Raw genomic sequence first — 13,554 nt, 5'->3', positions numbered from 1 at the left:
GTGGTCCCTGCGGGACGCGAGTTATGAGGTGGCCCACGGATCCGCGAGGCATGCTGGGACCGCTAGCCCTTCCGGGGCGCCTCAGAATTTCAGGTCCCGGCACCCTGGGCGGATGCCCGAAGACTCCGCCTTCCCAAGAGCCCCTGCGGCGGGGCGCGAAGATGGCGACATCGGCCAGACAACCCTAAAGCAGTGGCAATGGAGCCTCCCTCGTCGCCGGGGCCGGAGCGGCTCTTTGATTCGCACCGGTAAGAGCCCCGGCGGGAAGAGACCGACTTCCGCGTCCACTTGGCCTTCGGCGCCCGATCACCCCGCCTCTCGCCCCCAGGCTCCCAGGTGACGGCTTCCTGCTCCTCGCGCTACTACTCTACGCTCCAGTCGGGTTCTGCCTCCTCGTCCTGCGCCTGTTTCTTGGGATTCACGTCTTCCTGGTCAGCTGCGCGCTACCAGACAGTGTCGTTCGCAGGTTCCGACCCGGGCGCTCGGGGAGGGTCGGGGCTGGGCCTGGCCCGAGGCCAGGTAGTCACCACTGCCTGCGTTCGCAGGTTCGTGGTACGGACCATGTGTGCAGTGCTGGGGCTCGTGGCCCGGCAGGAGGACTCTGGACTCCGGGATCACCGTGTCAGGGTCCTCATTTCCAATCACGTGACACCTTTCGACCACAACATAGTCAACCTGCTCACCAGCTGTAGCACCGTGAGTTAGGGAGGAAGCCAAGAGTGCCACGGAGTGGCTCCCTGGGGCCCAGCTCAAGGCGCCCCTCTCCGTGTTCGGCTTTCCCTTGGGGAGCACAAGATACTGACCCTTACCCCGACCTCGCTTTTCTACCCATATGTCAGTTTTTCTCACTTCACAGCATTCTTTTCTTCTTGGTTTTTCTCCTTCTGGTTCCCAGCCTCTACTCAATAGTCCCCCAAGCTTTGTGTGCTGGTCTAGGGGCTTTGTGGAGATGGATGGTCAGGGGGAGTTGGTGGAGTCACTCAAGAGATTCTGTGCTTCAACAAGGCTTCCCCCTACCCCTCTGCTGCTATTCCCCGAGGAAGAGGCCACCAATGGCCGGGAGGGGCTCCTGCGCTTCAGGTGGGTGAGCACAGGTATCTGTCTCCAGCTGATCAGGCTTGGGGGCCCTTGGGTTTTCACAGCCTTCTTCAGGCCTGCCCCCTACCTTCTTAGTTTATTTACTTTTTGCCCACTTCTAGTTCTCTCCCCTGAATCCGTTTATTTCCCACATTTCTACTTGTACAGTGTGACAGTATCTGTTTTAAGTCAGATATGAGCTGCTGACTAGATTGGCTAGAATTCCATCTTACTTTCTTCACTCTTCTAGTTCCTGGCCATTTTCTATCCAGGATGTGGTACAGCCTCTTACCCTGCGAGTCCAGAGACCCCTTGTCTCCGTGGTGAGTGTGTTCCACAGGGAATCTCTGGGTTTGGAGGGGAAGTTTCCTACTCCTGGCCCTGGTTTAGACCTCACTCATGCCCTCCCCTCAGACGGTGTCAGATGCCTCCTGGGTCTCAGAACTGCTGTGGTCACTTTTCGTCCCTTTCACGGTGTATCAAGTAAGGTATTAACTGTCCTCACTTTTTGGTGGCTGGGAGAAACTCATCTCAAGTCAAGGAAGTAGCTGTCTCTGCCCTGTCCATTTGCAGATCTTTTAATATCAAGGTCCTACCACAGAGGCAGTATAAAGTATTTACTATCTCCCCTACTATCACCACGACTGTTGCAAGAAAAGAGGTATCAGAGTGGAGAGTGGGTGCCCCCAACATGGACCTGGATTGTTTTTTGCAGGTGGCTCCGTCCTGTTCATCGACAGCTGGGGGAGGGGAATGAAGAGTTTGCCCTCCGTGTACAACAGGTGGTAGAGGACACGGGCAGGGTGGAGGTGGGTTCTTTCTTTAGTGGGAAGGAGAAGAACACTTGAGAAACTTCCAATCCTCCAATTCTCCGTAGCTGGTGGCCAAAGAATTGGGCCAGACAGGGACACGACTCACTCCAGCGGACAAAGCAGAGCACATGAAGCGACAGAGACACCCCAGATTGCGCCCTCAGTCAGGTGTGTGGTCGCTGGACATAAAGCTTTTCAACTCTTTTTCAGCCTGTTCTGACTTCCTCCCTGTGCCTGTACTAATCAGCCTCTCTCCTCTAGTTTTCCACTCACCATATTTTGGATTTCTTTTTTGCAGCCCAGTCTTCTTTCCCTCACTCCCCTGGCCCTTCTCCTGATGTGCATCTGGCAACTCTGGCTCAGAGAGTGAAGGAGGTTTTACCCCATGTTCCACTGGGTGTCATCCAGAGAGACCTAGGTATGAGAAAGAGTAGCTTTACCCAAGGAGACAGGCATAGAGAGGGAAAGTGGGTGGTGAAGGGAGAAGGTGAGCAGAGAAATAGACTGTGCTTTCCACTTCTCCCTTCTCCCCAGCCAGGACTGGCTGTGTAGACTTGACCATCACTAATCTGCTTGAGGGAGCTGTAGCTTTCATGCCTGAAGACATCACTGAGGGGACCCAGTCCCTTGCCACAGCCTCCACTCCCAAGGTGAGACCCAGAAAAAGAGCAGGTCCAAGACTTGAGGTGGGATGGGGCAGGCTGCATATTCCCTGTCGTGATGTCTGTTTTTTGATCCTGAGACCCTAGCACAGTACCTCTCTTGCAAAGTAGGCATTCGATGCGTGTTTAATGTGATGACTTCGCAAGCCCTCTGACATTGTGATCACCTCAGTTCCCCAGCTCTGGCCCGGCAACCCCTCAGCCCACAGCCCTAACATTTGCCAAGTCCTCCTGGGCCCGGCAGGAGAGTCTACAGGAGCGAAAGCAGGCGCTGTATGAATATGCAAGAAGGTGAGAAGCTTAGAGGACAACTGGTAGGAAAGGGCAGGTTGGAGAAAGGGAATAATACGGCAAAGCCCATACGATGTCTTCTTGTGTCCCACAGGCGATTCACAGAGAGGCAGGCCCAGGAGGCTGATTGAGTACAGGATGGCACCCAGAGCCGCAGGACGGAGACTGGGGGCAGCCCTCACCCAACTCAAAACAGGCCGGGTGGGTGGGTGCTAAAGGGAGGAACGGGGCTCCCCCCCAGTATCACATTAAATTCAGGGTTTTCACTCAAGGTCTCTGTTGCCTCTTTGGGTCTCAAAAGCCCTGTAGCAGGTCCCTTTTCCCTTGGTTGCGGGGATCAGGAATGAGGGCCTCCTTGTGGGTTTGTGGAGGGTTGGTCAGAATGGAACTGTCTGCAATCACCTCCTCATGTCAAGAGATGAGTGATATTAAGGAAGTATAACTAACCTGAATGCCCAGCAGCAACTGGACCCTGGCCTCAGAATTCAGCCCAGGTGTGTGAGCAAACAGCTGCAGAACTGCAAGTCCCAGGATACCTTTCACTAATGGGCACAGTACACAAAGTCTGTAGAATTCACACATGCTCAGTGTGGTGGCTGGAGCCTGTCTTCCATAGGCTCCTAGCTAGATTAAATAAGGTGGAGCACATGGCCCCACCCCAGAACAGTCTCTAGGATTGTGTTTGATCAGTGCCCCAGGGTGGATCCGGAACTGACCGTTGTACTTCACAGCAGGTCAGGGTTTGTGGGTGACTTGCTGGGTGGGTTTGGAACTGGCTGCCATTCCAACGCGTCTCAGAGCTGCAGGCAGGTTTGAATCCAGGATCCTTGTGGCCCTGCTCCCCAATTCCTGACCCCACTCCTCCTGTTCTTCATTCTTTTCCCCAGGGGACCTTCCCACTGGTTACCAAATCTTTATTTATTTATTTTTGGCTATGTGAGGTCTTAGTTGTGGTGCACGGGCTTTGTTGCCCTGCCACATTTGGGATCTTATGTCTCCAACCAAGGATCGAACCCACGTGCCCTGCATTGGAAGTTGGGTTCTTAACTACTGGACTGCCAGGGAAGTCCCAATAGTCCACTTTTGATAGCCCCTTACTTGGAGACTCAACCCTTCCCTGTTTCCTGGCAGACAAGAAATACTGGGAAGGATGAACCCCAGTGTGTTATCACCTGAGGGTACAGGTTAGGGATCAGGTGGGAAGATGGTGTCAGTTACCAAATACAAGGCCTTGATAACTGCCCTGCCTTCTGTAGGTCCTGCTAGACAGTCACCATGGCCTCTCAGCTTCTCGGGTTGGAAGAAGAGTCTGGCCCAAACCCTGGGGAGTCTGAACTGGCTGTGAATCCCTTTGATGGGCTCCCCTTCTCTTCCCGCTACTACAAACTACTTGAGCAGCGCCGATCCTTGCCTGTCTGGGCTGCTCGCTTTATCTTCTTGGAGCAGTTGGAGAGTAGCCCCAGTGGAGTGGTACTGGTGTCTGGAGAGCCTGGTTGTGGCAAGAGCACCCAGGTGGGGGTGGGGGTGTGGAGGAAGGAAATTCTGACAAAGGGAGGGGGTAGGGAACTGGCTTCTCCTGGGACAAGGCGGGGAATGGGGTGGGAGTTGCTGTGTGGAATAATAGGGGAGGTGGTCAAAAGGAGACGGGCAGTGAAGCACCAGAGGACTCCTCAAATAAGGAGAGATTAAACTGGCCACAGCTCCTCCAGCACTTTTGACTGGAGTTCTGTGTCTCGCTGACGGGTTGTCCTTTCCTATGCTTACCCCAGATCCCACAGTGGTGTGCAGAGTTTGTGCTGGCCAGAGGTTTCCAGAAGGGTTGGGTAACTGTGACTCAGCCTTACCCTCTAGCAGCCCTGAGCTTGGCCCTGCGAGTTGCTGATGAGATGGACCTGACCCTGGGTCATGAGGTTGGATACAGCATACCCCAAGAAGACTGCACTGGGCCTGACACTCTGCTAAGGTGTGGCCCCTTGCAGGCCCAACTCAAATCTCCTTCCCCTCACCCCATAGAAACAAACCCAGCCTTCTGACATCTCACCGTACCCTCCCTCAGCTTAGCTCACCCTTTAAATCATGCATGATGCAACTTCTGAATTCAGCCATTTAACCCTAGCCAGCAATCTCAGACATTCAACCTCACCCTCATCATGAAAGTCTCACTTTCCTAATGAGTACAGCTTATGAACAGTGTCATGAATAGGTCACAGAAAGTCAGTCACAGGATCTTTTTCTGACCTTTACTGTCAGAGTCTAGGTCCCCTGGGGAGAAGCTCCTCTGGACTTCTGGGGCTGGTCAGTGTCCACACTGACTCCTCTGCCCACTGCCAATGTCAACAGGTTCTGCTGGGACAGGCTGCTTCTGCAGGAGGTGGCCTCAACCCGGGGCACTGGAGCACGGGGTGTGCTGGTCCTGGATGAGGCTCAGGAGCGGTCAGTGGCCTCAGATTTGCTCCAGGGACTCCTACGAGATGCCAGGCTGGGAAGCCTTCCAGGGGACCTCAGAGTGGTTGTAGTTACTGACCCAACCCTTGAACCTAAGCTCCAAGACTTCTGGGGCAATCCTCCTATTGTAGGTGTACCCAGAGAGACTGGCAGGTGTCCCACTCCTGTCTACAGGGACTCTTTCCCTACTGATCGAGTAGAAGCTGCCTGCCAAGCTGTGCTTGAATTGTGTCGGAAGGAGGCTCCAGGAGATGTGCTAGTGTACCTGTCCAGTGAGGAGGTAAAAAAATGGGATGCGAAAGGAGGTATTCATGTCAAATGTCTGCCCCTTCCTGTCCCAGGGGAGAATGGGAGCAATGCTTATTAGGAACATTGGAGTTCTAGTACTTATTCTCTGTTGGGGTCTTGAGGAGAAACTCCAGGGTTTTGGGATAAAAACTTTTTGATTCCATACAATGTAGAGATTTGCAGTTCAGTGAGTTCCTGAAATTACAACACCCCAGCTTTATATGAGTATGTGCACTTTTTCAGAGTGAAGGTCCATAGCTCTCATCAGTTTTTCAAAGGGGTCTCTGACCCACAAAGGTGAGAATTACCCTAACACCCCACCTCTCTCTTCAGGAAATTTCCCTGTGCTGTGAGTCCTTGTCCAGGAAGGTAGGGTCCTTGGAAAACCCAGGGCCTCCACCACGGGTGCTGCCCCTTCACCCAGGCTGTGGACAAGCTGTTCAGGCTGTGTACGAGGACGCAGAATCAGGTGCCCGGAAAGTTGTGGTCACTCACTGGCTGGCCGACTTCTCCTTTTCCCTCCCTTCCATTCGACATGTCATTGACTCAGGACTGGAGCTTCGAAGTGTGAGTGAAAGAGAAGTGAGGGGACACGGGCTAAAGATAGAAATAGCCCACTCTCATCTGTCTTGGCCTTGGTTGGGGGTGGTGACAGGTTTACAGTCCTCAGATCCGAGCAGAATCTCAAGTGTTGAGACCAGTCAGCAAGTGTCAGGCAGAGGCAAGACGACTACGGGCAGCAGGGATCCCACCAGGTAAGAGCTTTTGCCCTCAATAGGATCAAACACAAAAAAAATCACCAACCCATAGGCCCTGAGAAATCTACAGTGGTCTTCTTTCCCAGATCTTTCTCCCCTCAGGATCCTGCCTCTGCCTGTATCCTAAGTCCTTCCTAGAACTAGAGGCTCCCTGCCTGCCCCAGCCCAGAGTGTGTGCGGAGAATTTGAGCCCCCTGATGTTACTGCTAAAGAGGAGACAGATTGCAGAGCCAGGGAAGTGTCACTTCCTGGACCGGCCTGGTGAGCACCCCTCCTGCCCACGTCCTACTGCTCTCCAGGTTCCAAGATCCCCTGTCGTGTAAGCCTTGTTCCCTCTCCAGCTCCAGAAGCACTGATGCAGGCCCTGGAAGACTTAGACTATCTGGCCGCCCTGGATGATGATGGGGACCTGTCAGACCTGGGAGTTATCCTATCAGAATTTCCCCTGGCCCCTGAGCTGGCCAAAGCCCTGCTGGCCTCCTGCGAGTTTGACTGTGTGGATGAGATGCTCACCCTGGCCGCCATGCTCACTGGTATAAATCACTTCCCTCTCTGGCTCTTATGACTACTTCAGGCCTTCCCTTTGGTGATTTGGTGCTCCTTAAGCTAGCCCTTTCCCCTTTGCTCTAGTTCCCAGCTCTCACTGTGTCTAAAGAGTTAGGCTTCATCACTTATCCCTCTCCTGCCTCTGTTACTTCTTGTTCCACAACAAGTCTCTCCTACCTGTTTTTACTACAACTGTACCTGTCTTGCTCAACCCTGTAATCCCTTCATTATTCAGAATAATCTCTATCCTGCTCAATCTGGGGTATTCCTCACCCACTGCATTACAGCTTCAGGCCCACCCCAGCAGAAGGGTGACACTTCTGCTCACCAGTGGCCTCCTAGAGACCTAATCCAGTGAGCGCTTTTGAGCCCTGTTCATGACTTTCTTTTGACACTTGAGGATAGCAACCACTCTGACTTTAACATTGCCCCCTCCCTAAGCCTCTCTGATCTGCTCCTTGTGGTTTCACCCTACCTATCTTGCCACTCCCTTAATCTCTTACTTGAGCTCTTCCTCCTCTGCTTCATCCTCTGCTTGTTCAAAGTAAGTTGAACCTCAGGGTTCTACCCTTGCCCCGTTTGTCTTCTCATTCCCTGAACGCTCTGAGCAAGTTCGTTCACATTCATGGTCTGAAATGCTACAATATCATTCTTCTGAATCTTGGATTTATATATCCATATACATATATATATGGTCATTCCTATCAGAATGGTCCACAAAACTTCAACCCAGAACTGAACTCGAGCACTTCTGTTGTTGTTGAGCTGAGCCCTTTTTAAATCTACTCCCTCACGACCACCACCACAAAATCATACCATCACCTCTGCAACTCTACTATCATCATTCTAGACTAACCTGTCTCCAGGTTGTTTTTTTTCTTTTCATTTTTATCTCCTAATTAAAAAATTTTTTTTACCTGTTCTTCTCCATACTCCAGAGTTAATGCCAACGTAGCTCCTCATCACTGCTCAGCTGGATTCCTCGAGTAGCCTCCTAACTAGTCATGTGAACTTCTTCCAAACATGTGGATTCTCTTAAAAACTCTTCATCAGTTATTCTCTATCTTCCAAACAGGATGTAAACTCATTTGCACAGGTTTGCCCATACCTCCCTCCAGCTTTATCTCCTGCCACCCTGCCACACATACCATTCTCTATATCCATAATACTAGGTGCTCGCAGTTCTCCAAATATGCTATTCCCACGTCTAGAATACTCCCTTTGCCCTTCGCCACTCAACTAATTCTCAAACTTCAAATATTGGCCCGCACACCTATCTTAGGTATTGGTCTCTCCCACTAGACTCTAAGCTCCTTGAGGGCAGAAACTGTTTTTCATTTATTTATCTTCAGTGTCCAATAAAGTGCATAGTATCTAGAAGTCTTTTGAATTAAGTTCCCAGAGTGACACTGCTGCCTTTTTCAGTGTACTGCTGTCTGTTCTCATTCCCCAAAATGAACTTCCTCTCTTCTGCCTCCAGCTGCCCCTGGGTTTACTCGTCCTCCACTCTGTGCAGAAGAAGCTGCCCTGCGTCGAGCGCTAGAACACGTGGATGGTGATCACAGCTCTCTGATCCAAGTGTATGAAGCCTTTATACAGAGTGAGTGCTCCACTCTGCATCCTCTTACAGAATCCCAGATTTTCCAAAGAGAGGAAGTGGTGTGCAGCCAGCTGACAGATCTCTAGTCCCAGGAAAAGGAAGCCCTTTGACTGAGAGTTGGGTTCTTTTAGGGGTCTCAAGGACTTTAGCTATAGCTGGTCCCTTTCTATTCCTAGGTGGAGCAGACAAGGCTTGGTGCCAGGCTCGGGGTCTAAACTGGTCAGCTTTGTGCCAAGCCCGTAAACTTCGGGGAGAACTCCTTGAACTCATGCAACGGATTGAACTTCCCTTGTCTCAACCAGCCTTTGGATCTGAGCAGAATCGCAGAGACCTTCAGAAAGCACTGGTGTCAGGATACTTCCTTAAGGTTAGGGGAAAGAGTTGGGGTAAGGATCATAAAAGGAACAGAAAGTAGAGGGAGCAAAGGTTAATGTATGCCACCTCTGAAATTGGGACCCAGGTGGCCATTCAAAGGACTCTTTAGAACCAGGAGAAACTTTTCCTTTGATGTTTTGGGGTACAAGGGGCTATGGAAATGCCATACATTATGGTAGTATGGTAGGGCTATAACACCTAGAGGTGTGCCTTACTTTTAATACTCTCACTACCCTTGCTAATAATTCTTTTTCAACCCCCCTTTCTTTCTTCTACTGACTGACACTTCACTCTTACTTACTCCTTCAATATCTTTGTCTTTCAATGAGGTGGCCCGAGACACAGATGGAACTGGAAATTACCTGCTTCTAACCCATAAGCATGTGGCCCAGCTCTCCCCATACTGCTGCTACAGAAGCCGAAGGGCTCCTGCCAGACCCCCACTGTGGGTGCTTTACCACAGTTTCTCCATTTCCAAAGACAACTGTCTTTCCATTGTTTCTGAAATTCAGCCACAGATGTGAGTTCCCTGACACCCCTCCTACACTGTCCATTCCTCTTCCTGGGGCCAAAATTACAGCTGGGGACTTAGAGAAGCTAAGTGGGGGTAGGGTGGCAGGGGCAGGAATGGAGGGGAGTGAGAGGGTCTTAGTGGTTCGTAGTAACATGATTTGAGAAGACAGGGTTTGTGGAAGGGGTAGTAAGAAGTTCAACAATATGCATTATGAAAGAGGATACGGAAATCATCTAATTATGAATGTCTCTGTCAGGCTGGTGGAATTGGCTCCTCCATACTTCCTGAGTAACTTACCCCCTAGTGAGAGCAGAGACTTCCTGAACCAGCTGAGGGAAGAAATGACAGATTCTTCAACCAGGAGTGAATCTTCCTCCACCCAAGAACTTGAAACTGCCTGTGTCCTGCAGTGACCTGCCTGTGGGATGAAGCTGAACTCATCTCGTCACAGGAGATCTTCCATCAGGCTAGCACCCAGGCAGCCATCCAGACTTAGAAGCCCAAGGGTCAAATGTAAATACTGGGACCTAAGTCTCAAGAAATGGAGCTAGGAGTAGAGCCCCTGTCTATACAGGGTAGGACCGATTCCTTAGCTTTCTTCTATTTATTGAAGAGGAACTGACATGCCCTCCATAACCCATCTTATGCCAAACCCATCCTTGTGCTCTCTTTTGGTCTATAAAAGTTCTGTTTATATGATACCAAATTTGAGTTTGGTTCTGCAGTAGCATTTACAGTATCTAAGAGTTAAAGATGACACAATATAAAAGAATCAGGGTGAACTTCAATAGTGATAGCCTCTTGCCTGGTTCTCACCTCTGGTCAAGCCTTTGTGCTATGACTGTCCTCACTGTCACTAACATGGAAAACAAGTAGTTTGACTACAGTTGGCCTCTGACCCTGCCTAAAGCTTACCTCACTGTTATCAACTGCTGTTGCCTGCAGGGGAGGAAGAATGGGGGTGCTATAAGAATAAGACAAAATCGTCCCTTTTGTTCTCATACAACTTAAGTCCTGCTCCTTCTTAAACCTCAAGGCTATTGGATCTGTACCCAAACCCATAACTTTCCAGCAACAAGCTTCCCAGCAGCCCCTGGCCCACCCATAAGTTCTAACAACTTCAGGAACATCATGCTTTTACCAGCTGGGTACTCCTTTCTCTTTTCTTTCCTTAGACTATTAACTTTGATATCCTCAATCATCTTACACATTGTAAATGTGTTTATAGAAATTGATAGAAACATTTAATCCTTAGAACTCTGCTTTTCAAGTCAGAGTTCCTTCCCTTGGAGATGCTGTCTGCTTTCATCATTCTATTTCCTCCTCTATGTGGACGTCAACTGACCTCCCCCGAAAGGCATTTTTCCAGAATGTATTCTCTCCCTGTGTGCTTGCTCAGTGGCTCAGTCGTGTCCGACTCTCTGTGACCCCGTAGACTGTAGCCTACCAGGTGCCTCTGTCTGTGGAATTATCCAGGCAAGAATACTGGAGTGGTTGCCATTTCCTACTCTAGGGAATCCTTCTCTCTAGGTTTAGCATTTAGTTTTGCCTGCAGAGTTAATCTTGGTCTTGTTTTCCCAATTTCCCTTTCATCATCCACAGCACCATTGATTTCTTGATCCTTTACATTTCCAACCTAGGAATTATCTTTGATTATTTTTAAGCCTATCATTTCCTATTATTTGCCAGTTTCTGGTCACTCTAACTCCCCTGGGCCCATTAACTTTGTCCATTGCTTCCCTCTCTGTCCCTGAGGGACACCAGAGCCTGATTAGTGTTCTTAGATTTTCTCTTACATCAAGTGTGTCTCGCCCACCACTCACTTGGGAGGCTCAAGTGGGAGGATGTAGTCAGCAGGTTAAACACACAGACAATATGGGGCTCAAAGTCCTTAGCGATTATTTTACAGTTGAAGAATGACATGCCCAGCATGGATAACCCTCTGGTTCCTGTCACAGTCAGACTCGCCCTCCAGCACCTCCTCCATTACTCCCCTGTCATTGGCGTCTTCCTTCCTTCCTTCACACTTTTGGTACAGACCCGGCAGGCTGCAGCTGCCGAATCTCAGCGGGGCCTGTGAACAGTTTGGGCCCGACGGAACCCTGGGCCCGACGGAACCCTGGGCCCGACGGAACCCTGGGTCCAACCCACCCGCGGAAGAATCCGGAGTCCCTCAAGAGGGCAGCCATAGGCCAGCCTGCTCTCCTCCCCGCACCTCATTGGCTATCAAACTGCAGGTCCCGCCTCCTCCGCCCCTCCGTTCCAGCCGCCGCGCGACAAGAGTGTGTGGGAAATGGCGGGAAAGGTCGCGTTTAAGCGCGCGGGGCAATTGCGCAACGTTGGCCTGCGAACCGGCGGTGGCCGAGGAGCCCTCGACGATCGCCTCAAAGCCAGCTCCTCCTCACACGCTCAACTGCTACAGAACCACGGCGTGGGCGGCCATGCGCTCCTAGGGCCCAGCTCCGGGGCTCCACGAGGCGCCTCGGTGCGGAATAGAGCGCTCGGTCGGTCGGTCGGGCAGGCGTCGTTCACACCACTGAAGCAAGTCCGGACACGGAAGCCACCTTGTTGTCCTCGGCCCAGGGCTGCAAGTTCTGCAGCGCAAAGAGCGACGAGTTGTGCAGGCAGAGTGGATCCGGGGGCAGCGGCGGCCGCAGCGGCCGAGGCAGCGCGTCCTGTTGCAGGTGCAGAAGTAGTCGGCCCGCGCGGTGCCGCTCCGCCTCGCGCTCCTCGGCCGTCTGGCGCCTGGGCGGGCGGAGACGCGGGGTCAGCGAGGTCAGCCCCAGCCCGCCCCGCGCCTCACCGCCACTTGGCCCAGCCCGGTCCTTCACCCGCCCCGTGCCTCACCGCCACTTGGTGCGCCGGTTCTGGAACCAGGTCTTGACCTGCGCGTCGGTCATGCGCAGGGCCTTGGCCAGCGCCGCCCTCTCGGCCGAGGCCAGGTACTTCTGGCGCAGGAAGCGCCGCTCCAGCTCCAGCACCTGCGAGCGGGAGAAGGATGTGCGCGGCTTCTTCCGCTTCGGGGGGGTCCGATTTTGGTAGGGGTGACCTATACGGCGCGTCCCGGAGAAGGGCGAGAGCGCCGCTACAGGGAGGAAGAAAGAGCAAGGCTAGGTTTTCGGGGCGGCCCGAGGTGTCACAGAAGAGAGCGCGGCTGCCGAGGCCGCAGAGCTCCCGCGCCGGCTCCCTCAGTGCCCCAACCTCGACTCCGCGCCAGTAGAGTCTTACACACACAAAAAGGGGGCCTCGGAAATGGCCCTCACTCTTGGGTGAGGGAGAAACGTCCCCTGTAACTTCACCCTGCCCTCCCCACCGTGCGGACAGTGAACTGCAGAGGAGAGCGCGGGCATCGACGGCAGCTACCTCCCCAGCGCCTCTCAGCAGCGGGACCGAGAGATACAAGTTGAGGGAGGATCTTCTGGGACTATGGGTGAAGGGTACGAAAGGGGACCTTGAGTTGGAGTAGAAGGATCAAAGATGAGAAAACAGGGTCGGTGTGGGGCATGACACTGGAGGGATCGGGCAACCTCACCCGTGAGCCGGTCCTTGGCATAGCGGCGGCTGCTGTCCATCCAAGGGAAGGTGAGTCCCGCTAGGCCCCCGGCGGCGCCCAAGCCCGAGGGTCCAGGAACTGCAGGTGCGCCTCCCGCGGGCGGCTGCACTGGCAAAGGACGATGCGCCGGGACGCGGATCACGCCTCCCGGGCCAACACCAGAGCTGCCTGGTACCGGGGCCAGCGAGGCCGCGGGGCCGTAGCTTGAGGCTCCGTGAAATCCACCCGAGAACGCCGCACTCTCTCCATGGCCCTGGCCCGCGCGACCCGGGCCTAGGCCGCTCCCGGGGGGTTCCGGGCAGCTCAGGATCTGATCGATGCCGAAGCTGATTGGCTCGTGGTGCGGGAGGTTGTGCGAGGCCAGCACCCCCGGCTCCATGGGTCCGGGTCAAAGAGGACCTCGGGAGGCTTGGCGGTTAGGGAGGGCCCCCCAAACAGCTTTGGGAGCCCAGCAGCGGAGCGTTTAGGGCGGTGGCTTCAGGGACCTGCCGGGCTGGCCGCAGAGAGGCGCCGGGACGCCCAGGACGTCTTCATCCCTATGTACTGGGAGTAACCCAGACCGAGCCGGCCTCTGCCGGGTGTCGGCGCAGGGACTCGCATCCCGGGGGAGCGCGACCGACTGGGGCCCCAGGA

The 13,554-nt window shown here is 53.2% G+C and overlaps 3 protein-coding genes across 5 annotated transcripts; 2 read left to right on the top strand and 1 right to left on the bottom strand.

Moving 5' to 3' along the window:
* Positions 1–68: 68 nt before the first annotated feature.
* AUP1 (AUP1 lipid droplet regulating VLDL assembly factor) lies at positions 69–3,113 on the top strand. Of its 3 annotated transcripts, none has more exons than XR_014083530.1 (12): positions 146–248; positions 329–466; positions 546–696; positions 896–1,080; positions 1,328–1,400; positions 1,492–1,565; positions 1,793–1,859; positions 1,955–2,057; positions 2,188–2,307; positions 2,424–2,539; positions 2,663–2,842; positions 2,937–3,113. XR_014083530.1 is itself a non-coding variant. In XM_081595855.1 (12 exons), exons 1-12 carry the CDS (start codon positions 199–201, stop codon positions 2,971–2,973), a joined length of 1,233 nt encoding a protein of 410 aa, XP_081451981.1. In that variant the 5' UTR covers positions 146–198; the 3' UTR covers positions 2,974–3,113. The 3 variants fall into 3 exon arrangements, 2 of the variants coding, with proteins under 2 accessions (XP_081451980.1, XP_081451981.1); XM_081595855.1 differs by having other exon boundaries at positions 2,724–2,842; XM_081595854.1 differs by having other exon boundaries at positions 69–248; positions 329–696; positions 2,724–2,842.
* A 985-nt stretch (positions 3,114–4,098) lies between these two features.
* On the top strand, positions 4,099–10,074 carry DQX1 (DEAQ-box RNA dependent ATPase 1). The gene is made up of 11 exons (XM_081595846.1): positions 4,099–4,354; positions 4,612–4,805; positions 5,183–5,567; positions 5,909–6,142; positions 6,231–6,330; positions 6,436–6,594; positions 6,675–6,866; positions 8,360–8,479; positions 8,656–8,846; positions 9,184–9,374; positions 9,625–10,074. The coding sequence occupies exons 1-11, from the start codon at positions 4,118–4,120 to the stop codon at positions 9,779–9,781; spliced, it is 2,160 nt and encodes a 719-aa protein (XP_081451972.1). The 5' UTR covers positions 4,099–4,117; the 3' UTR covers positions 9,782–10,074.
* A 1,170-nt stretch (positions 10,075–11,244) lies between these two features.
* On the bottom strand, positions 11,245–13,300 carry TLX2 (T cell leukemia homeobox 2). The gene is made up of 3 exons (XM_081595861.1): positions 12,901–13,300; positions 12,216–12,453; positions 11,245–12,113 (listed from the first exon to the last, which is right to left on the bottom strand). Exons 1-3 carry the CDS (start codon positions 13,298–13,300, stop codon positions 11,897–11,899), a joined length of 855 nt encoding a protein of 284 aa, XP_081451987.1. The 3' UTR covers positions 11,245–11,896.
* Between the last annotated feature and the right edge of the window lie 254 nt (positions 13,301–13,554).

Source organism: Giraffa tippelskirchi, chromosome 4 (assembly GCF_054371585.1).
Source record: "Giraffa tippelskirchi isolate mGirTip1 chromosome 4, T2T-mGirTip1v1.2.pri, whole genome shotgun sequence".
Taxonomy (NCBI): Eukaryota; Metazoa; Chordata; class Mammalia; order Artiodactyla; family Giraffidae; genus Giraffa; species Giraffa tippelskirchi.
This window is presented reverse-complemented; position numbering and strand designations above follow the sequence as displayed.